This window comes from Mastigoproctus giganteus, chromosome 12 (genome assembly GCF_048544385.1).
Source record: "Mastigoproctus giganteus isolate SK-2022 chromosome 12, ASM4854438v1, whole genome shotgun sequence".
Classification (NCBI taxonomy): Eukaryota; Metazoa; Arthropoda; class Arachnida; order Uropygi; family Thelyphonidae; genus Mastigoproctus; species Mastigoproctus giganteus.
Window position 1 is genome coordinate 163,119,120 of NC_143586.1, and position 23,687 is coordinate 163,142,806.

Consider the following 23,687-nt stretch of genomic DNA (forward strand, 5'->3'; position numbering starts at 1 on the left):
TGGTAATTAAATCTTTAAGTAATTCCCACATCAGTACACTGTGATCACTGCCACCTAGTGGTTCCTTTATCTGCAAATTCTTAATACACGAATGATCACTGCTGGTAACCAGATCAAGAGTATTACTCTCTTTGGTTGCCCCTCGAACATTTAGGGGTGGTTGAGGGGGAGAAGACAGAGAGTGGTAATCAATGGACACTGCTCATCATGGACTAATGTTATTAGTGGAGTCCCTCAGGGCTCAGTGTTGGGTCCATTATTGTTTTCTGTATTTATAAATGATATTGATGATGGTATATCAAGTTTAATGTCCAAGTTTGCAGACGATACAAAGGTTTGCAGGGTTGTCAAGGACACTACTGACACTATGCTGCTGCAACAGGATCTGGAAAGGTTGAGCAGATGGGCTGAGAGGTGGCAAATGAAGTTTAACATTGACAAATGTAAAGTACTACACATGGGAAACAGCAACCCCAGAGCAATGTATCAACTCTGTGGTACTACACTGACAGTGGTAGAAAATGAAAGGGACTTGGGGGTGGTTGTGCAGGCAGATATGAAGTTCTCTGAGCAGTGCAGACGGGCTGCAAGAGTAGCTCATGGAGTATTGTCAATGATATACAGGAATTTTTCCAGCAGGGATATTATTCCCTTGTATAAGGCAATGGTCAGGCCACACCTAGAGTACTGTATACAGGTCTGGAGGCCTCATTTCAAGAAGGATGTAGAGCTGCTGGAACGAGTACAGAGAAGGGCAACAAGATTAGTGAATGGAACAAAGGGGTGCTCTTACGAAGAAAGGCTTAAGTTTTGCAAATTACAGTGTCTGGAGACTAGGCACCAGCGAGGTGATCTGATAGAGGTGTATAAAGCCTTGAATCGTTTGAGCATGCTCAATGCTGATGGGATTCTTCCTCTAGCTCAGAATAATCACCTGAGAGGGCATAAATTCAAATTGAGTAAAGACAGATGTAGGATAGACATGCGGAAATTTGCCTTTAGCCAGCGGGTGGTTGGTTGGTGGAAAAAACTTCCATCCCTTGTAGTGGAGGTTGATAGCCTAAATAAGTTTAAGGCTCAGCTGGACAGGTATTTTGAACGAACAGAGGGGTGAAGTGGAAGTGGGTTTTTTTTTTTGGCTGATGCTGCATAAGCTTGCTTTTTTGCATCAAATGCCTCTGCTAATGCTAATTTCAACAAATATCTTTCAGCTTCTCAAACTCCAACCTATGCACAGTACTATAGATTCTAGTACCTCTCGTGTTTGGGGTTTTCATAAAAAAAAAAATGCTCATCTGTTCTGTTTCTTTTTAAATATTTATTTGATTTTACGAGTTAAAAAAAAGCTGCTTGCAAATATACATTGATCCGCTAATAAAAGAAAATGCCATGAAAATGGCACTTTGTTTTATTAGCGGAAAATCTTCAGGTGGAATTCAAATAGTTTATAGCCTTGTAGAATTCAAACAGTTTATTTTTGCAGTCTATATACTTATTTGTGAATCATATAATAGGATAGGAAGGGAGGAGGGGTTATGCTATTAGTTAAGAAACACATAAAATCCAAGGAAGTGAAGCCAGTCAACATTGCTGGACAGTGCAGTGTCGAGTCAGTTTGGTGTGACATAAGCATTGGGAGATCAAAATTGAGAGTAGGAGTGTGCTATCGGCCTAATGACTCTGATGAGTATAATAAGAAACTGTACAGGGAAATAGTGGGCCAGTAAATCAGAGTCTTATAATGGGGGATTTTAATTTCCTTGATATTGACTGGAATTTGGGGGCTGGTCACTCACACACTAGCAAGGCTTTTGTGCATTTATTGGATGGTTGTTTTCTACAGCATGTTCAGGAGGCAGCTAGTAATACTTTTCATTATCAGTAGTGATTCTTCATGCATTAAGAATCTGCTGGTAAATGAACCATTAGGTGGCAGTGATCACAGTGTGCTGAAGTGGGATTTACTCAAAGAGGTAAAGGGAAGGGTTATTGCTTTTCTAAAAGTGACTACGATGGTCTGAGACAGTATTTAAATTCTATACAGTGGGAACAACTGAAGATGTTACCAACAGCAAATTCAAAATGGGAAGCATTCAAAGAACTTATCTTGGAAGCTACTAGGCTTTACATACCAACTAAGAAATATATTTAAAGATTTAGGCCTAAATGGATATCAGGTGAACTAATGAGACAATATGTCAGAGAAGAAAAATGTATGGAATACATATAAATTAATGGGTGACATGTAAGCCTATGATAGATATAAGCTGGTCTGTAACCAAGTCGCAAATAGGAAGTTAGGCAGGCAATGGCAGATTACGAGAAATATTTGGCAAGGGATACAAAGAAAAACAGCAAAGAGTTCTTTATTTATGTAAACTCTAGAAGGAAGGGGAAGAATCAAATTGGTCCATTTGATATCGATGGGTCAACTGTTGATGATCCTGCTCAGGTAGCTAACAAACTAAATGAATATTTTGTATCGACATTCACACATGAGAAGTTATTCAACGAGGGGAATGCCAGAGGTGAATTCAACTCTGGTAATAAGCTAGAGAATCTTGTAATAACTGAGAGTAAAGTGGAGGAGAAATTGTTGAAGATAAACACAAGAAAGGCACCTGGGGTGGATGGGATCTATCCAGTTATATTAAAGGAATTAGTGAATGGAACAAAGGGTTCCATTCACTAATTCACCAAATCCATGCTGTAACTTTCATATAACTGCAATCCGGTGAAGGTAATTGTGCAATAATTCATTAAATAGTGATGCCATTCATTTCTCTGCAACAAAAGTCAAGTTTAAAGATCAGTAACTACTTACATCACCCTTTGATCCCATTTGTGAATAAGGAAGACATTTGCTCATTTCCAATTTGTAGGGACCTCCCCTGAAGCCAAGGATACTCTCATAATTATGGCCAAAGGTTTGCTTATCTCTTTTGCTGCTGCTTTAAATATAACTGGAAGAATTCCTTTTTTCTCTTCTACTTTATTCTCATTTATCACAATATCATCTAATCTTATTCATAACCTGGTATACTTGTTATATTCAATCTCTTAAAAAATAATTCATGTAGGAAATCAGACAAAACATTTATTATGGTTTTCAGAAACCTAAACCAGGATGATCAATAATTTATACACCGATGAGCCAAAACATTATGACCACCTATGTAATATGATGTTGATCCTCCATGTGCAGCCAAAACAGCTCGTACCCGGCGCGGCATGGAAGCTACAAGATTTCTAAATGTGTCTTGTGGTATCTGGTACCAGCAGATCCTTTAACTCCTGTAAGGTCGATAATTGAGACGCCGCAGATTGGAATTGCTGTTCCAACACAAACCACAGATGCTCGATGGGATTGATGTCTGTGGAATTTGAGAGGCCAGGGCAATACCTGGAAGGCTTCTTCATTCCACAAACCAGTCTCGAACAAGCTGGGCAGTGTGGCATGGCGCATTATCCTGCTGAAAGACAGTTGCCACAAAAGGGTGTACCTAGTCGGCAATGGTGTTTAGGTGGTAGACGTCAGAGTGTCTGGTGCGTGGGTGACTGGACCCAGGGTATCCCAGCAGAACATCGCCCAAAGCATGACACCGCCACCACCGGCATTGTTTTCGTCCCACAGTGCATCCAGGCGCCATCACTTCCCCAGGTAAATGACGCACGTGTACCCAATTGTGCAACACACAATCCATATTGTGCAACAAGAAACTTGATTCATCGGACCAGACGACCTTCTTCCAATCACTGAAGGTCCAGTTTCAATGCTCGCGTGCCCATTGTAAGCACTGTTGCCGGTGAACCGTGGTTAGCATGGGCACTCAGAGCGGCCTGCGGCTACGCAGCCCCACTTTCAGCAGAGCTCTGTGTATTGTGACACATTACTCCCATCACCAGCATTCCAATTACCGGCGAGTTGCGCCACAATCACCCTTCTGTTGCCACGTACCATCCAGGAGAGCCTTCAAGCACCGATGAGCCATGGTTGTCCAACACCTCCCCAGCAGTTCATGGGTTTTCCTTCCTCAGACCACTTTCGGTAGGTACTAACCACTGCTGACTGTGAGCATCCCACCAGCTGTGCCGTTTCGGATATGCTCTGATCCAGTCGTCTGGCCATTACAATTTGGCCTTTGTCAAACTTGCTTAAGTCCGCTGCCTTTCCCATCTGAAGAACAAGAGTAACACTGATTAACGGAGCTCAGTATCAGGTATTTTATATACCGTGTCCCAACCCGCACATGTGCCGTAGTTCACCTGCAATTTCTTCGATTTGCATAACGACTCACTGGTAAATGTTTTGGCTCATGGGTGCATTTAGTAGGCCAATGTTATTCATCTCTTGACTTCTAGCTTTAACATAAAGGATTCTCTGCTACTTTTCTTTACACTCTTAGCCTCACAATCTATCTGCCTTCACTTGCTTAGTTACTTGATCTATTCAAATTACCCACTTCCACAACAACAACAGATGGAAGTTTGTTCCAACAATCAAACACCCACTGGCTGAAGGCAAGCCACACATTTATCCTGCAACAATCCTTCCTCAATTTGAATTTATGCTCCCTCTGGTGTAGCCCAAGCAAGAGGAAGAATGCCATCAGCAATGAACTTGCCCAATCCATTCAAAGCCTTAAACACCACAATCAAATCACCTCACAGGTACATAGTCTCCAGAAGCTGCAATTTGCAGAACTGAAGCCTGTCTTAGTAAGACCACCCTCTTGTTCCCTCGCACCAAGCTCACTGCCCTTCTCCATATCCATTCCAGCAGCTCTACATCTTTCCTAAAATGAGGCCTCCAGACCTGTATGCAGTACTCAAGATGTGGCCTAATTATTGCATTGTACAATTGGATAATCACCTTATCCCTGCTAGTAAAGTTGCTGTGCATCATTGACAAAACCCCATGAGCTCTCCTGGCAGCTTGTCTGCATTGCTCAGAGAACAGAACTTAATATCTGCATGCACAATTACCCGCAGGTCTTTTTCATTTCTGCATGCTACAAAATACACTGCCATGACATTAATATTCAGACACCTGCATATTTATAAATAACTTTTATTTACAATAAAACTAATGACGTGTACCAAAACCTTTATACCAGTCTCTAGTATAAAGTGAAAACTGGTGAACACTCTTCACCAGTTTTTGGAAGTATCCTCTGATATTTTCTGCTATTCAGTGTTCAAAGCAGCAACCATTTTAGTGTGGATTTTTTTTTTTTTTTTTTTTTTTAGGTGCAGTCTCCTCACATACTTGACGATCCAGTTCACCCCAGAGATTCTCTACAGGATTGAAGTCAGGGCTCTGGGCTGACAGGCCCAACTTTTCAACATGTCCTAAAACTAGTCCATTACAACATGAGTGATATATGGAGCACTGTCTGCTGATACTGGTATATGGACCTTCCCCAATGTGCTGCTATAATGCAGGTAATGCATTAATGTCCAGATGGAGCTGAGCATTCGTGGTTTTGTCCTAAACACCCAAGTCTCCCAGGCCAAAACATGAAAAACAGCTCCAGACCATCGCTCTGCTCTGCAAAACTTCACTGTCAAGACAACACAGTCCAGCAGATAGCTTTCTCTGGGCATTCACATCACCCAGGTACAACCATCAGACTGGTATATCATGTACTGAGACTCACCACTCCAAAGCACAGTTATCCATTGGTCTACAATTCAAGAATCCAGCCTTACACCAAACTAGACAACAACTGGCATTAGTTGATGTGATTAGTAGCTTATGGATGGCAGCACAACCACGGTAATCCATATCCTGCAGCATCCTGTGCACTCTACTTACAGTTTAGTAAACTTACATTCCGAGCAGACAATTATTTGCAGTGCTCCCAGTAACATTGTCAGCTTTAGAGGTTTTCCAGGTTTTGTGACAGTTTCAGCACCAGTCTACCAATTGACTTGGAGATCTTCATAGCTGTTGAAATGTCATGCATAAACTGACTGCTTATGTGGCACCATATTATAATTCTGCAATTAACTCCATCAATCAGGGAATCTTGCATTCACAATCATACTACTGTATCATATCTTCAAAGGCTTATGAACATATTTATAGTTGCCTGACATATATGGTGTTTGGATAAGACAACCATCATGGAGATATTAACAATATCAAATTCATATATTAACAATAGGGCAATGATGCATAGTTGTATAGCAACCTGTCTGCCATTTAGAATAAATAAAAATTAACAAGGAATATTTGCAGAAGATGAACCAAACCCTGAATTTCCAACATAGTGGAACAGTATTCGTATTGGCAAATGATACAAGCTTATGCAGCATCAGCCAAAAAAAAAATAAATAAATAAAATAAAGTAAATAAAAACTTATCCACTTCAATAGTCCATCTCTCTCTCTCTAATAATTTATCTAATTCCTCCTTCCATTTATTTAACCAAACTACCCATCTCCACCACACCAGATGGAAAACCGTTTCAACAATCATCTAACCTCTGGCTAAAAGCAAATTTCTGCACATCTATCCTGCAGTCATCCTTCCTCAATTTTAATTTATGCCCACTTATGTGAGTTGTCTAAGCAAGTAAGGAGGGAATTAATGGTGAAACCTTTAAATATCAAATCTCGCAGGTGCCTAGTTTCCAAACACTGCAATTCACAGAACTAAAGTCTTTCTTGGTAAAAGTACCTTTTTGCTTTCCTCACTATACTCATCACTCTTCTCTGTGCCCACTCCAACCAAACCACATTCCTCATAAATTTAGGCTTCTGGTCAGGCATGCATTACTCAAGATGTGGTCTTACCACTGACTATTATTTTCCTTGGAACATAAATCAAGCTCACAGGTCCGTAATTACTCTCTTCACCCTCTGATCCACCTTCATACACTGGAAATTTATTTGAACATCTCCAGTGCATAGGGACCTCTCATGAATCCAATTAATGCCTTAAACGTTGAAATACAAAAACTACCCAAGATTCCCATTACATATAGCACATGCAAACTTTCGGTGCATTTACTTGTAAATGAACAGCAATCTGTATTGGGTATTTTTAAAACTTTTCTATTTCTATACTTATCCCCCCCCATCCCCAACTGCCTAATTGGGAGAGTTGAAAAATGTGGCTCTCATCAGAAACAAACATAATGCAGCTGGACTGTCCCAAGTAAGTGCTGTGGGAAAGTTTTCTTCACTAATATTAACAGTGAATACTGTGTGACTGATTACACACTGCTGGGTAGCTCCCAAGATTGGTTAGTTTCCCTTATTAACTGAATCTGTCAATCAGTCCTGTAGTTGGAGTAGTAAACACATCAATATACTGAAACCATCAGAGTATGTGCTTTAATATTAACAGGCAAGAACTACAATTCCTACAAAATTTACTACACAAGATTTTTCACTTTCACTGCTTAAAAAATGTGAAATATTTTTCGAAAAGTGACAGTTTCCTGTGATAAAATATAGCAGCGAAGAATCCCAGATATTTTTAAAACACTTGCACAGCACTCTACAAAGATTTAAGTGCTCAGCATGTGATTAAGGCACTGAGGAGTTGCAGTAAATATAACTGTCATATGTTTAAATTCATGTTTTTGTTTATACTCCATGATGGCCACATATTATAATTTCTTATGTCACATGGACTTGGCATGTGCAACTCAAAACATACAACACACTTCCCTGCATACCTTGCTTCTGTTTTGTGAAAAAATAAGTGGCAGATGGCTGACTGCCTATTCTGAATATTCATGATAGGAAGCACAACTGCATAGTTTCATAAAAGGTGGTGCAACTGCAACCAGAATAAGGCAAATGCAAATATCAACCATCAAGCAAAAAACAAGGAAAAAATGGGAAACACAGTGCCCCTAAATGCCTCTATATGACTGATGGATGAGAATCACATGCTTAAATACAGAAGTGGCTTTGTAAAACCTGAAACAACAGAGAGAGAGAGAAAATGAAAAATTATTTATGCAAAACCAAATGATAAGCAAACTGAAGAGAAAGCAGAGTAAATAAAATGTGAAATTTGTAAATGAACTAATAAAATATAGATTGAAAGCCAATATTCACAGCAGGAAGCAATGACTCTAAACACATGCAAACCTAAAGACAAATGTTGATACTCATGAAACGAAAAAAATTTGGAAAGATAAAATAACTTTAAAACCTGAAGCAACCCGAAAATAAAGAGAAACCAAAAAAAAATTGTTTAAACGCTGAAAATGCAAACCGAAAAGCAGAGCAGAGCAAAGCTATAAAATTAAAAGGGGGGGGGGCACAGTAATGGTTTAAAACTACTGAAATGCAAAGAAGAGTAAAGCTATAATTTAAAATTCAACTGAATATCAGCAAAAGCAATTTTATACCAAGTGAGAAATGTACTGAAAACTGCAACTGGACTGAAGTTTGTGATATGCTACAGCTACCTACCATCATGGTGTAATTGAACAGCCTAACAAAGAAAAAGGCTAAAGAAAGAAAATCTAAAAGCAGAAAATAAAAATAGAATGAAACTGTAAGCTCACAACAGGAATTCCCATGGAACAAAAGTGTTAATTGGAATTGTTAAAATCTTTAGTTGATAAAAAAAATTAAATTGTTATTCATTAGTTTATTTTTTAATCTGTTTAATTACAGCATGATTACAAGTAGCTGTTTTTTTTATTTATTTTTTATTTTTTTGGTAGTTGTTAGCGCATCGGCTTCTGTGGCCATAATGCACCTCCCAAGGTTTTTGCAGTACTTTGATCCAAGCCCAAGGCGGGATTCGAACCCGCGACCTTTGGGTTGCTAGGCAGGTACTTGACCCACCCGGCTAGCCCGGTCGGCACAAGTAGCTGTATCTACCTGCAACCATGCTGTAATTGAACAGATTAAACGTAAGCTTTATCCTGTTGAAGATTCTCACTTGGTATAAAAAGGCTGGAACTTCTTTAGGTTATGGCAAGCAGGCCTGCTTGAAGAGAAGCACAGATTTTAAATTAAATCGAACTACTGGTGGACTATGTGCAGACTCCAACATTAGACAAGCAAGTTTTTGCCAACATCAAGTTCACACAATGAAATTATTCAACTGTTTTTTGATAATAAAATCTTATGCATGTCTTTAACAGCTAATATAATGTTGGCCTAGATTTTGAAACCAATGCCATTACTAGAATTTTTACACATATTTCTTAGAATCAGAAAGTTCACCTGAATTTAGGTTGTACTTACACCAAAATTATTGCATTTAAGTTTCTATCATGAAGCTATACATGCCTTTAGGCAATACTATTTTTGTTTTGCACTGCTTAGCACAATGACATGAAAAATTTATTCCCAAAATTACTAAAAATGTCTATCTACACAACTTATACATTCTGAAATCAACTATTTAATAATATTTATACAGTACTTTTTTTACATATATGAATATCCACAGAGAGTAAGTGTTCAGTTAAGGTGTCATTTTCTGCATTTCTTTAAAAAAAAAACCCTACTAGTCATCTTATTTCTGAGTGAAGTGAAAATGGCAAGGAGTCATAAGTCTCATAAATACAGTAAATAGCGAGGCACAGATGATGGTGGCACCAATGTAATGTGATTTCACTTCTTACAGATGTAGAAATAGCTAGATTTCATATGGGCATTTATTTTGGATCTTCAAGGATACCATGAGCAAGATCTGTCATTTTAGGATATTTCACTTTCTTCTTATCAAGCTCATCCTGAGCCCAAAGCAACAGTTTTAACAAAATAGCCAATTTAGGTGTTGTAGATTCCCTGTTTTCCATCTCTAAAATGGCAGCATTTACTTCACTGGCAATCTGTTGTTAAAAAAAAAAATAATAATAAATATAACTATTATAAGAATGAAATAAAATCAACAAAAAGCAACAGATTTCTTTTCCGTGCACATTTTAAAAAAATTTTATTGAACAAAGAATTTGAACAGTAAAGGATTCTGGTGCAATCAAAATTGAGTTAATAATTTAAGTTTTAAAACCTCTGCAGGCAGTTATTTAAGACTTTTATTTCAATACTTTAAGAAAAATAATGAAAACCATCAGAGGTAACTTAAACAATAATGTGATCTAAACATTTCTCAAATTTACGACTTGTGCCTCAATACATGCACCTGTTAATATACTTTTTCATTAGCACATCATTAATTCTAGAAAATTCCAAAGAGATAACCCCTCACAGGAAACTATCCATATGGGTTAAATCAAGGGACCTTGAACCAATCACTGGGTCTGTGTTGACCTATTACTGAAATTTTCAAAAAAAAATGTGCTATCAATTAGTTTCACAATTTTTCGTTAATAAATTCTTTTACAATAAGAGAATTAATAAGCTGGAACAGTATCCAACATATCCAACATAAATACAGTCATTCCCTGAAGTAGGCATATTTCTGTAATATTACTCATTAAACAGAATTATGGCAATTACTCCTGCCATTCAATTTGAAACTGAGCAGTAAAACATGGAAATTTTTCATTCTCACTAAGCAATTCCATTCTTGGGTAATACTCCAGAAAACGTACCCTTACAAAATGGCATTGAGAAGAAGAGGGGGAAAGCAGTGACGTACGTTTTGTAACTCCGCCAACTCACTGTGTTCCCCCTCTTCTTCTTGAAGACTGCACATGGCGGATGTCATGTGACATAACAGTATGTTGGAGCTGAAAAACAACTAAACGGCAATTTTTTTTGGAGCAGCAAATAACAGAAATACAATTTATTTGGGGAAGACAAAATATCACGTAACTTAACATGTCAGCGTTAAAATGAAGAAAAATTAACAGAAAAACAGCAATTTTTTTTTCTTCAAAACAAGAAACAAAAAGTAATCGACATTTGGCCAACGACCAGTTTTTGCTTGAATCCCACCCGAAGTCGGGTAAAAAAAACCTAACCATTTTTCACTAAACACAAACAAAAGTCAATTAAAAACATGACTCCACTTATAATTGTTTTTTTCGTCCAACGACCACTTTTTGCATGAATCCCTCCCGAAATCGCATAAAAATCTAACTTTTTTTTCGCTAAACACAAATGAAAACAAATTAAATTTCCTCTTTGTATAAGCACAATATGCAACAGAATTTTTAAAGAACATAACTGACACAACACTAGGTTAATGAGATGTGAAAATAATACTGAAATACAAATAAAACTCACCTCGTCATTCCTGGCCTGTAGGTTTCTATATCTCTCGAACCCCCCCACACACACACCCACTCAAATCCATCCGTAACATCCTTTCACTCGGCCAATTTCATTGAATATCCAGACTGAAAACACTTATATTAAGAAGCAATCAAATTCCCACTCATATACCATTCACCCACAGCCTTACATCCATCCCTTTTCAAACCAAGCAACATTCTTACACTCACTCACTCCACTGGGATTGAATAAAGGTAAAAAAAACACAAAAAGAAATAAAGAAAAAAAAATATAAGAAAATGTGACGGCAGCAAAAAAAAAAAAAATTAAACGGTTTCCCTGCAGGATGGAACAGGATACATGACACAGAAACTCAGGACTAATTGAGCAACCGAACAAGCAACACAGATATGAAACCAGCATGCAAATAAAACCATACACAACGAATTCCGCATTTAGCGGTCCAGTGACGTCCGCCTGAAAACGAGAGGGGGATGCAGTAAGTGGGTGGGTGGAGTCACAACCTATCAATCACTGCTTTCCCCCACTTCTTGCTGCCATTTTGAAGGGTGTACCGCTAAGTGGAGTCCAGCACATTCTTGTGTCAGAGCTAGCATCATTTGGGGCTGGATATAATTTTGGAATATAACGTTAATATCCTAGAATCTTAAAAATCCTATAAAAAAAGTTTGGGAAATTTAAATATCACAAACTTTTTTTTTGTAAAAGCAGTCTTCTCCATTAGTGAAGCATTACTTATCTGAGGTAGTGCAATACATGGTAACTCGTGAAGAATGAGCACAATATGAGATACAGTCGAAATGATGCCTTTTACACCACTATCATAGTGACTGACAGAATCCATACTGGTGATCATTGATCAGATGGAAGGTTTCTACATAGTTCAAGAATTTGCAGTAAAAGTATTTCCCCATTACTTTAAAAAAAGTTGAAGTGCAATGGGCTGATATTCGAGTGTAAGGGATTTGTCACCGATTTTAGGAACTCGCTGGATATCAGCAAATTTCTATCAAAGGAAAAACACCATTGAATAACAGAATGTAAAAAGGCAACACAGAACAGGGGTAAGATCAGGAGACCTGATTTTAGCATTATCATTAGTAGAGGCATATGATGCAAGAAAGCAAGCTTATACAGCATCAGCCAAAAATAAAAAAAAAACTTCCCATTTCACCCATCCAGTCACTAAATGTTTGCATAGTTCAGCCTTAAATTCATTTAAGTTATCAACTACAACAACAGATGAAAGTCTGTACCAGCAATTAACTAACCATTGGCTAAAGGCAAACTTCCACACATCTATTCTACAAATGTCTTTCCTCAATTTGAATCTATGCACCCTGAGGTTCGTAACATGGGCAAGCAGAAAAATCCCATCAGCATTGAGCCTGCTCAAATCATTCAAGGCCTTTTACACCTCAATCAGATCATTTCACAGCTGCAACTTGCAGAACTTAAGCCTTTCTTGGTAAGAGCACCCCTTTGTTCCCCTCACCAATCTTGTTGCCCTTCTCTGTACTCGTTCCAGCAATTCTACGTTCCTTCCTAAAATTAAGCCTCCAGACCTATATGCAGTACTCAACGTGTGGCCTGACCATAACCTTATATAAAGGGATAATCATCTCCTTATCTCTGATATATATCATTGACAAAACTCCATGACCTACTCTAGGAGCCCATCTGCACTGCTCAGAGAACTTCATATATGACGCACAATTACGCCTAGGTCTTTTTCATTCTCCACTTCCCTGAGTGTAGTACCACACAGTTGGCACGTTTCTCTTGGATTACTGCTAACTATATGCAGTACTTTGCATTTGTCAATGTTAAACTTCAGTTGCCACTTCTCAGCCCATCTGCCTAACTTTTCTAGATCCTGTTGTATTTGTCCATCTATTCCAATGTTTTCAATTAAACATTTTCCAGTTTCTGTAAACATTTTCCAGTTTCTTTTTCCAGGAAACTGGAAAAAGACAGTTTCCAGTTTCTGGGGAAACTGGAAACTATCTTTTTCCTGAAGTTATAGATTGATGTTTCTTTTAATTATCTGCAGCTGCACAAAACAATGCCTTCACACAGTAGCTTCAGCCAATTTATGTTTATTAGTCAAAATGCTTTGAAGTGAAAGAGTATGCCAAGTTAAGATTGTAATTTCCCCTTCCCTCAAACATACTAGCAGAAGGTTAATGGTAACTTAATTAACACCATATGAATATCATAACCTCTTAGTATCTCATAACTTTGTACTGCAGTGCGTGATAGGTGAATTCTACTATGCAGCAACTTGCCCTTAATGCCATACTGATCCAATTCGTACAGTAGTCTTCAATGTGCCACAGTGTCAAAAGCTTTCCTAAAATCCAAGTATATGATATCAAAATTACTCTTTGCATCCAATTCCTTTGTCACCACATCATAGTATCCAATCAAATTTGTCAGACAAGACTTCCCCTTAACGAAGCTGAGTCTGAACTATAACTGCAGTCTTGTCTAGATGATCCTGCATCGCTTCCTTAAATAGTGATTCCATTATTTTCCCTGAAACAGAAGTCAAGCTAACAGGTCTGTAATTACTTGTCACCCTTTGATCTCCTTTTGTGAATTAGGGACACATTTGCACATCTCAAGTCCGTGGGGGCTTCCCCAGAGTCCAAGGTAGCTTTCATAATTATGGTTAAGGGTTTCCTTACTTCCTTAGCTGCCTCCTTTAATATAACTGGATAGATCCCCTCCACCCCAGGTGCCTTCCTTATGTTTAAACTTCAACAATTTCTCCTCCATTTTGCTCTCAGTTATTACAAAATCATGTAGTTCCCTGTTTGTTTGATAAACTTCTGGCATTCCAATCCTTGAATAAGGAGCGGAATGCCAGAATTCACACACTCCTCATGTGTGAATGTAGGTGCAAAATACTCATTTAGTTTATCAGCTACCTGAGCATGATTATCAATAGTAAAACCATCTATGTTAAGTGGACCAATCGGATTCATCCATTTCCTTATAAAGTTTACATAAGTAAAGAACTCTGTTTTTCTTTGCATCTTTTGCTAAAGATTTCTCGTAATCTGCCTTCGCTTGCCTAATCTCCTTTGTGACTTGATTACAGACTAGATTACATGTGCCATAGGCTTCTGTGTCGCCTGATAATTTATATGTATCCCATGCATTTTCTTTTCTGCCATGAGCCATATTAATTCATTTGATATCCATTTAGGCCTAAACCTTGAACAGTATTTCTTAGTTGGTATGAAAAACCTAGTACCCTCCAAGATTAATTCCCTGAAGGCCTCCCATTTAGAATTCACTGTTGGTAATATTATCAATTGATCTCACTGTATAGAATTTAAAAACAGTTTGAGACCACTGTAGTCACCTTTACGAAAGCAAAAACCCTTCCCTTTACCCTCGATGGTAGTTACAGTTTTTTAAGTGAATCCCACATAGTACACTGTGATGACTGCCACCTAGTGGTTCCTTTATCTGCAGATTCTTAATGCATGACTATATATAATGGACCAACCCACAAGTTCTAGTCAATATCTGGGAAGTTAAAGCCCTCCAATATAACACAATCTGATTTACTGGCCCACTATTTCTCTGCACAATTGCTCATTAGGCCTATAACACACACCTACTCTGATTTTCCTTTTTACAGTGCTTATGTCACACCACACTGACTCAACACTGCACTGTTCACCAATGTCAATTGGATGCAATTCCTTAGATTTTGTGTGTTTCTTAACCAACAGCATAACCCCCTCCTCCCTTCTTGTCTATCCTTTTTGTACACATTGTACTTCCCAAATTCCAATTGTGCAGTGCTTATATCCGTGTTTGTTAGTTTGTTATTTGGTTTTTAGGAGCATTAGCAACTAAGGCCATACTGCTCCGGGGATATGTGGTGGTCATTCCCTGAACTTTCCGCATCCTCCATATTTGGTGGTCACAGGCTCGAACCCCGGTCTAATCAAGAAGCGTGTGCTACGCACTGCTGCTCCTTCCCACCTGGCTATGGAGGCACCCTTACATCCATGTGGCACCACGTCTCAAATATTCCCTTTTGATGTCGTGACCAGCACTTTAAATTCATCAAACTTATTTACTATACTCCTAGCATTGGTGTACACGCAAGTATACAAACACTTATTCTTACTCTATCTAATTGTAATAAATAGGTATCTCAAAAATTCAAATCACATATGTGGAGTGAATAGATAATTTTATTAGCTATCATAATTAACTTAACTTTACCAACTGGGGTTTTTTTTTTTTTTTTTTTCCAAATTTTGCAGCTGCAGCTCATTCAGTCTTGCCATTCCTGCAAGTAGTGTAGCCAGTGAAATAAATTTTTCTGTAGCTGGATTTCTAATTCAAGAAAAGCAAATTCCAGAAACTGTTGATGATTGTCCTCTTTCTGAACAGCAAAAAATGTGTAAAAATAATTATATTATGAATATATTTTTTCTATTGAATTTAAAAATTTTTTGTGTTATATACAATAAAACTATTACCACCGATACTGTGGACTGATTTTTGGATTATTACCAATGTGTAAAAAGTTTAGACAAGTTTTCTTAAATGTCCTTTTTGGTTTTTATATTTTAAGTTGTGGGCAGAACAATGCAATTTGGGTCAGTTGCAGTTCCAGTTATCGAGCGTATGGATCAAAGGCAAGTCTGAAACAATGGACCAGCACATGGCTCTAGTTTAAATTTTGTTCCTTTTTTTTTTTTTTTTTTTTTCAATTTTTCATTTTTTTCCCCTTTTTTCTTTTAATGGACTTCAAAGAGACCAAGTGAATCAGCTAGTACTAATAACATGATAAAGGTAAAAAGCTATAGGAAAATCTCTTTGTTGGACACTAAATTAGAAATTTTAAAAAGACTGGATTTTGGCAATTAGTGGATTTTTGGGTGAGATGGAAATCAACAGTTTCATATGCTGGTATTTGTTCATATATAGTTCATAATTTTAAGGTAAATTTTCTTGTGTTTTCTTGAACATATACTGTATTTATGTTTTATTGATTAATTTATGTATTTAAAGATTATATTTAAACCTTTAAACATTCCCTCTACTTAATATTGGTATATATAGAGACAGTGGCTTAAATTAATACAGAAACACTGGTCACATCAACCAGTTAAAATTATTATTAAATATATGTATAATGTCCTGAAAAAATTTCACTCTAGTATCCTGAAAAACTTATATTAATAAAAGGTTATCATGTTATTAACAAAATACTAGTCTACAATCATTTCGAATACAAGAGATTTGACTGCATCAAGATGGGTGGGGAGGATGGGGAGATTTTTACCTTTTGCCTATGTGACAGATGCATTAAGTCGCCAAATGGGGACTTCTCTGGTTCATCAAATGCAAGTAGGGCTAATGTCCTTTCCAACTCGGATAAGACTTCTTGGTTTTCCTCTCCTCTTTCAGCTAGCTGCTCTTGTGCATACTTCAAGGCTTCCTCTGTATTTCTTTCTCTAATTAATTCTATTAAATGTTGTTGCTAAAAAAAAGCAAAACATATTTATTCATATCCATACTTGTAGCTTTTATTTAAAATTGAAACAAAAAATTTAACTCAGAATTAATGGCAAAAATTGGAAACTACAAATATTACTCACTGTTCCATTATTTCTTAACCCCTTTCAATAAAAGATATGTTATTAAAAAAAATACTAGTCTACAACCATTTCAAATATAAGAGATTTGACTGCATCAAGATGGGTGGGGGGAAGATTTCTATCTTTTGCTTATGTAAGAGATGCATTAAGTCGCCAAACGGGGACTTCTCTGGTTCATCAAATACAAGTAGGGTTAATGTTCTACTGTAAAATGTCAAAGGCAGATATTGTGAGGATAACAGAGAAGTGGAGTCACACAGACATAAGCAGTGCAGAATTGGAATTTGGGGAGTACAATGTGTACAGAGAGGATTGACAGGAAGGGAGGATGGGTTATGCTGTTAGTTAAGAAACACAAAATCTAAGGAAGTGCATCCAATTGACGTTGGTGGACAATGCAATGTCGAATATGTTTGATGTGACATAAGTACTGGGAAAGGAAAAATGAGAGTAGGTGTGTGTTATAGGCCTAATGAATCTAATGAGTATAATGAGCAATTGTGCAGAGAAATAGAGAGGGCCAATAAATCAGTGTCTTATAATGAGGGATTTTAATTTCCCAGAGACTGACTGGAATTTGTGAGTTGGTCACACACACATACTAGCAAGACTTTTGCAGATTTATTGGATGACTGTTTTCTACAGCAACATATTCGAGAGGAAACCAGAGTACTCTTGATCTGATTATCAGCAGTGATTATTCATGCATTAAGAATTTGCAGATAAAGGAACCACTGGATGACAGTGATCACAATGTACTAATGTGGGAATTACTTAAAGATGTAACCACTATCAAGGCTAAAGGGAAAGGCTTTTGCTTTCGTAAAGGTGACTACAGGGATCTGAGACAGTTTTTAAATTCTGTACAGTGGGATTGACTGATGATGTTACCAACGTTGAATTCTAAATGGGAAGATTTCAGGGACTTAATTGTGCAGGCTACTAGGCTTTTCATTCCAACTAAGAAATACTGTTCAAGGTTTAGGCCTAAATGGATATCAGATGAGTTAACGAGGCTTGTGGCAGAGAAGAAAAACATATGGAATGAATATAAAGTATCGGGTGACACAGAAGCCTATGGCAGGTATAAACTAGTCTATAATCAAGTCACAAAGGAGGTTAGGCAGGCGAAAACAGATTACAAGAAATCTTTGCAAAGGATGCAAAGAAAAATAGCAAAGAGTTGTTTACTTATGTAAACTCTAGAAGGAAAGGGATGAATCACATTAGACTACTTAACATAGATGGGTTAACTATTAATGATCATGCTCAGGTAGCTGATAAACTGAATGAGTATTCTGCATCTACATTCATACACGAGGAGTTATTCAATGAGGGGAGTGCCAGACGTTTATCAAACTGTAACAGAGAGCTAAGTGATTTTGTAATAACTGAGAGCAAAGTGGAGGATAAATTATTGAAGTTAAACATAAAAAAGGCACCTGAAGTGGACTATCCAGTTATATTACAGGAGGCAGCAAAGGAAGTAAGCACACCATTAGCCACAATTATGAGAGCTTCCTTGGACTCAGGAGAGGTCCCCATGAACTGGAGGTGTGCAAATGTATCACCAATTCACAAAGGAGGTTCAAAAGGTGACAAGTAACTATACACCTGTTCGTTTAACTTGTGTTCCTGGGAAAATAAATGGAATAACTGGTTAAAGAAGCACTGCAGAATCATCTAGACAAGACTGCAGTAATAGTTAAGACACAGCATAGGTTTGTTAAAGGGAGGTCTTGTCTGACCAATCTGATTGGATACTATGATGTGGTCACAAAGGAACTGAATGCCAAAAATAATTTTGATATCATATACTTGGATTTCAGGAAAGCTTTTGATACTGCTGCACATGGAAGACTGCTGTACAAATTGGAGAGGTATGGCATTAAGGGTAGGTTGCTACAGTGGATAAAGGGATGATTGAGTGGAAGATAACAGAGAGTGGTAATCAATGGCCACTGCTATTTGTGGACAAAGGTTATTAGCGGAGTTCCCCAGGGTTCGGTGTTGGGCCAATTATTGTTTTGTATATTTATCAATGATATTGATGAAGGTATATATCAGGTTTAATGTGCAAGTTTGCAGATGATACAAAAGTTGTCAGGGTTGTTAACGACAGTAAAGACTATGCTACTCCAACTAGATCTATATAAGTTGGGCAAATGAGCTGAGAAGTGACAATTGAAGTTTAACATTTACAAATGCAAAGTACTGCATATAAGTAGCAATAATCGAAAAGAAATGTACCAACTGTGTGGTACTACACTCAGGGAAGTGGAAAACGAAAAATACGTGGGAGTAATTGTGCAGTAAAATATGGTTTGCTGAGCAGTGCAGACAGTTCATGGAGTCTTGTCAATAATGTATACGAATTTTGCTAGCAGGGATGGGTAGGTGATTATCCCATTATACAAGGCAATGGTCAGGCCACACCTAGAGTACTGTGTATATGTCTGGAGGCTTCATTTTAGGAAGCATGTAGAGTTGCTAGAATGAGTACAAAGAAGGGCAACAAGATTGGTGAGGGGAACAAAGGGGTATTCTTACCAAGAAAGGCTTAAGTTCTGCAAATTGCAGTGCCTGGAGAGTAGGCACCTGCAAGGTGATCTGATTGAGGTGTATAAGGCCTTCAATGGGTTGAACAAGCTGAATGCTGATGGGATTCTTCATCTTGCTCAGGTTAAGAACCTGAGGAGGCACCGTTTCAAGTTGAGGAAAGACAGTTGTAGAACAGATGTGTGGAAATTTGCCTTTAGCAAACGGGTAAGTGATTGGTGGAATAGACTTTCATCCTTCGTTGTGGAAATTGATAGCCTAAATAAATTTAAGGCTGAGCTGGACAGGCATTTGGAACGAATGGAGAGGTGAAATGGGAGGTTTTTTGACTAATGCTGCATACATTTTCTTTCTTGCATGATATGCCTCTACTAATCATCATCATCAGCCATTTTCAATCCACTGCAGGATGAAGGCCTCTCAGCAACTTTCCAATTCCCTCTGTTTTGTGCAATGGCCATCCATTTACTACCCGTGAACTTATGAATTTCAACTGTCCATCACCATTGCTGTCTTCCGGGTTTTCTTCTAGCTCCTCTTGGGTACCATTCTGTTATTTTCTTAGTCCATCTGTCATCATGTCTTCGAGCTATATGTCCTACCCAAGTCCATTTCAGTTCTTTAGTTTTGATAAGAATGTCCTTTACTTGAGTTTGCTGCCTAATCCATGTGTTTCTCTTCTTATCTAGCAGTCTGATTCTGGATATAATTCATTCCATTCTTTGCTGTGTAGTTTTCAGCTTATTTTCAATTCTTTTAGTGAGTGCCCAAGTTTCACTTCCCTAAGTCATGGTGGGGAGTATACATTGGTTCATTATTTTATGTTTCAGACAAATTGGGATATTGCTCCTCAGTAATGTGATTATTTCCTGAATGCTTTCCATCCAAAATTTATTCTTCTCTTGACTTCCAGCCATTTATCATTATTACAGCTAATGACTTGTCCCAGATAAGTATATGACTCCACCTGTTCAATTACTGCTCGTTCAATCATTATATCCCTTTCTGTGGCATACTTGTTCATCATTACTTTTGTTTTAGCCATATTCATCTTTAGTCCAAAATCCTTATAACTCTGCATAACTGACTCAGATTTTCCTCTAATTCCTTGAAATCATGGCTTATGGCCACAATGTCATCTGCAAATCGTAAATGGTTTAGGTACTCTCCATTCACATTGACTTTTTTCTGCACCCAGTCTAATCTTCTGAAAGCTTCCTCAAGGGCAGCAGTAAACAATTTCAGAGATATTGTGTCTCCTTGTCAAACTCCTTTCTCAATTTTAAATTTACTACTGTCTTTGTCTAGTCTAATAAAGGAGGTAGCATTCTCATATATTTTCTTCAAAATCATAATATATGGGGTATCTATGCCTTGTCTTTCCAGTGCCCGAAACATTGCCTTATGGTGTATGGAGTCAAATGCCTTTTCATAATCCACAAATGCCAAGCATAATGTTTTATATTCATTTTCTTTCTCCATTAGCTGTGACATTACGTGAAGGTGATCCATAGTTGAGGATCCTGTCCTAACACCAACTTGCTCTTTCGGTTGATTCTCATCAAGTATTCTTTCTAATCTGTTAGTAATGACCCTTGTGAACAACTTTTAGATGTGGGATAACAAGCTAATTGGTTTATAATTTCCAATTTCTCTCCTTTCTTATGCAGCAAAACTATGATTGCATTATTCCACTCCTTAGGTGTCACACCTTTTCTAATGCATTTTGTGAAGAGTCTTGCCAGATTTTGTGTCGTGTCTCTTCCTCCCAATTTTAACAACTCTACAGTAACTTCATCTTCCCCCAGGGCTTTCTGATTCTTCAACGCATGTTCTACCTCATCAGGAAGAATATCAGATATGTTGTATGTGTTACTAATTTGCAATCCATCTTCCCCACTGCTGGCATCATTCCCTTGCTCTTGTATAACTCTTTATAGTAGTCTTCTGCTATTTGAATTATGCCTTCTCTGCTATTTATAAGTACCCCCATCGCTATTCTTCAGTTTCAGTATCTCTACAGGCAAAATGAATAAATTTTTTTTTTTTTTTTTTTTTTTAGGTTTTTTTTCTTACCATAAAAAGTTAATTTAAAAGGGTTTTTTGTATTTTGTAAATATTGGCTTAGGTCATGTTGGAGTAATGCTAAAGTTTTGTGCAAGGAATCCCAACTACAAACCTAAGTTCTGCATTATAAAACGATACTTTACTGAAATTTTAAGCATAATTAATAAACTTATTTTTTTCCCTCATTAAAACTAATGAGTAATAATTGGGTTTTGAAGCTAAAGGTACCACCATTTGGCAGAGTCTTTTTAGATTGGTCTACTCATACAATCAAGAATTTTTTAGTCAACATTATTAGCATATCAGCAATAGATATATAGCTAAATATCATATAACCTCAGCTGTATGTGGACATTGTGCCATGCCACTAGTAGTCATTCGTATAGGAATTGTCCATCATTAAGGAGTTCTCCAAAATGTAGTAATTGTAGCAATAAGAAGTTGAGCTGATCGTGCAACCATTGATAAGTGGCCTATGTTAGTGGGCCTTAGAGTTTCTAAAGAAAAGAATATATTATGAGTAACACATTTAAGATTCATCAGTAAAATGTCCAACATGCAAAGAGTGTGGCCTTACAGTTAAATATTGTTATGGAGGAGTAGGTTATAGACCTGGAATTAATAAAGTCATTAACAGAGTCTTAAGTCATATTTGGCCTTTTGAGCCAAATATGACTTAAGAGGGTATCCAAATTGGTATAGAATGGTAAATATACGAGAGCTGTTCAATAAAAAATCATAATAATTTTTCATAAACAACCATAATAATTTTTCATAAACAACCATACTGCTAGATATTTCTAGCTGAGCTGCAGAATTTAAGACCACACCAAGCTACATCACATACCAACTGCACAGTTGACTCATGTGCACAGTGTGACCTTTATGGTCGGTCAAGTTTATGCATGTTCAGCTGAAGCATATGAAATGTTAAAAGAGGTTTATAGTCGATCTGTGCTTCCATATAGCACAGCTCACAGGTGTTTAGAATGTTTAAGGATGGACGTGATTCAATTACAGAAATCTGCAGTTCTGGAGCTGCAACCACTGTTTTTCATAGAAACCATAAACACTGCTTCTGTAATGGTGAGAGAAGATCACTGCATAACAATAAGGCAACTGGCAGAGATGTTGTGAATATCAGTAGGAAGTATGCACAGTATTCTCCATGACCATTTGTATATGACATGTGTTTGTGCATGCTGGGTTCCAAGACTATGCAACCTGAGTAACAGCAAGTTTGCATGGAGGTTTGTCAAGCGCTACAAGGGATGGTTACTGATGGTGAGGTTCTGCAAAAGGTGATAATGGCATATGACACATAGGTTCACCACTTCAACACAGAGGGTAAGCAACAAAGCTCTGTTTAGAAGCCTACATCATTGCCAAACAGTGAAAAAAGCAAAAGTTGTGGCTTCTGCAGGAAAGATTATGGTCATCACCTTTTTTGACATTCTAGGAATGGTTTACCAGCATGCTATGCCATATCATACAACTGTTACAGGACCTTACTATAGAACTGTACTGCATACTTTGCAGGATCACATTCATCACAAATGAACCACAACTGCACGCAGGTAGGTGTGGATGCTGCATCACAACAATGCAAGATCTTGCATCACACTGTCATTGAATATTTAGTCAGCATTAATGTCAAATGTGTTCCTCATCTGCCTTACAGCCCTGACCTTGCACCTGAGATTTTTTAAAACCAAAGTTAAAGAAGGAGCTGCGAGGAAAACATTTCCAATCAAAAGAAGTTGTAAAGACGTTGGAGGCAAATTTCAAATGCATATCAAAAAATGCCTTCTGCCATATTTCTGAAGAACAGCAGAAACGTAGTAAGTGCATTTCATCAAATGGTGATTACTTTGAAAAGGACCATCAAAATATGGATGATTAATGTCTGGATGATTAATGATAAATGATGATAAAGGCAGTTGTGAAAAAAAAAAAAAATTATGATCATTCTTTATTGAATGGCCCTCGTAATATTGAAGACAATCCTCAAGCTGTTTTATTTATGACAAACTCAGTACTTGTGGTTATTAATTGCATGTCTTTGTGCATATTTATGCACAAAGACATGCAATATATTGAGATTATTGATGATTTTTAGCATCAAATAAATTATAGAATGTCTTAAAATACCGTGTGATTGGACTAAGTTTCAATAGCAAAAGCTTAATTTACGGTACTCGCCTTGTGAGTACCGTAAATTAAGCTGATGATTTTTAG

The 23,687-nt window shown here is 37.4% G+C and overlaps 1 protein-coding gene across 1 annotated transcript in view; it reads right to left on the bottom strand.

The window, feature by feature from the left end:
• Positions 1–9,458: 9,458 nt before the first annotated feature.
• Hou (GID complex subunit 8 homolog protein Houki) overlaps positions 9,459–23,687 on the bottom strand; it is a 99,640-nt gene continuing 85,411 nt past the window's right edge. The window contains exons 4-5 of the mRNA XM_090385992.1: positions 16,508–16,705; positions 9,459–9,818 (exon numbers count right to left, since the gene is read on the bottom strand). Coding sequence (XP_090242118.1) covers positions 9,642–9,818; positions 16,508–16,705 — 375 coding nt within the window. The 3' untranslated portion in view covers positions 9,459–9,641. The remainder of the gene's footprint in view (positions 9,819–16,507; positions 16,706–23,687) is intronic.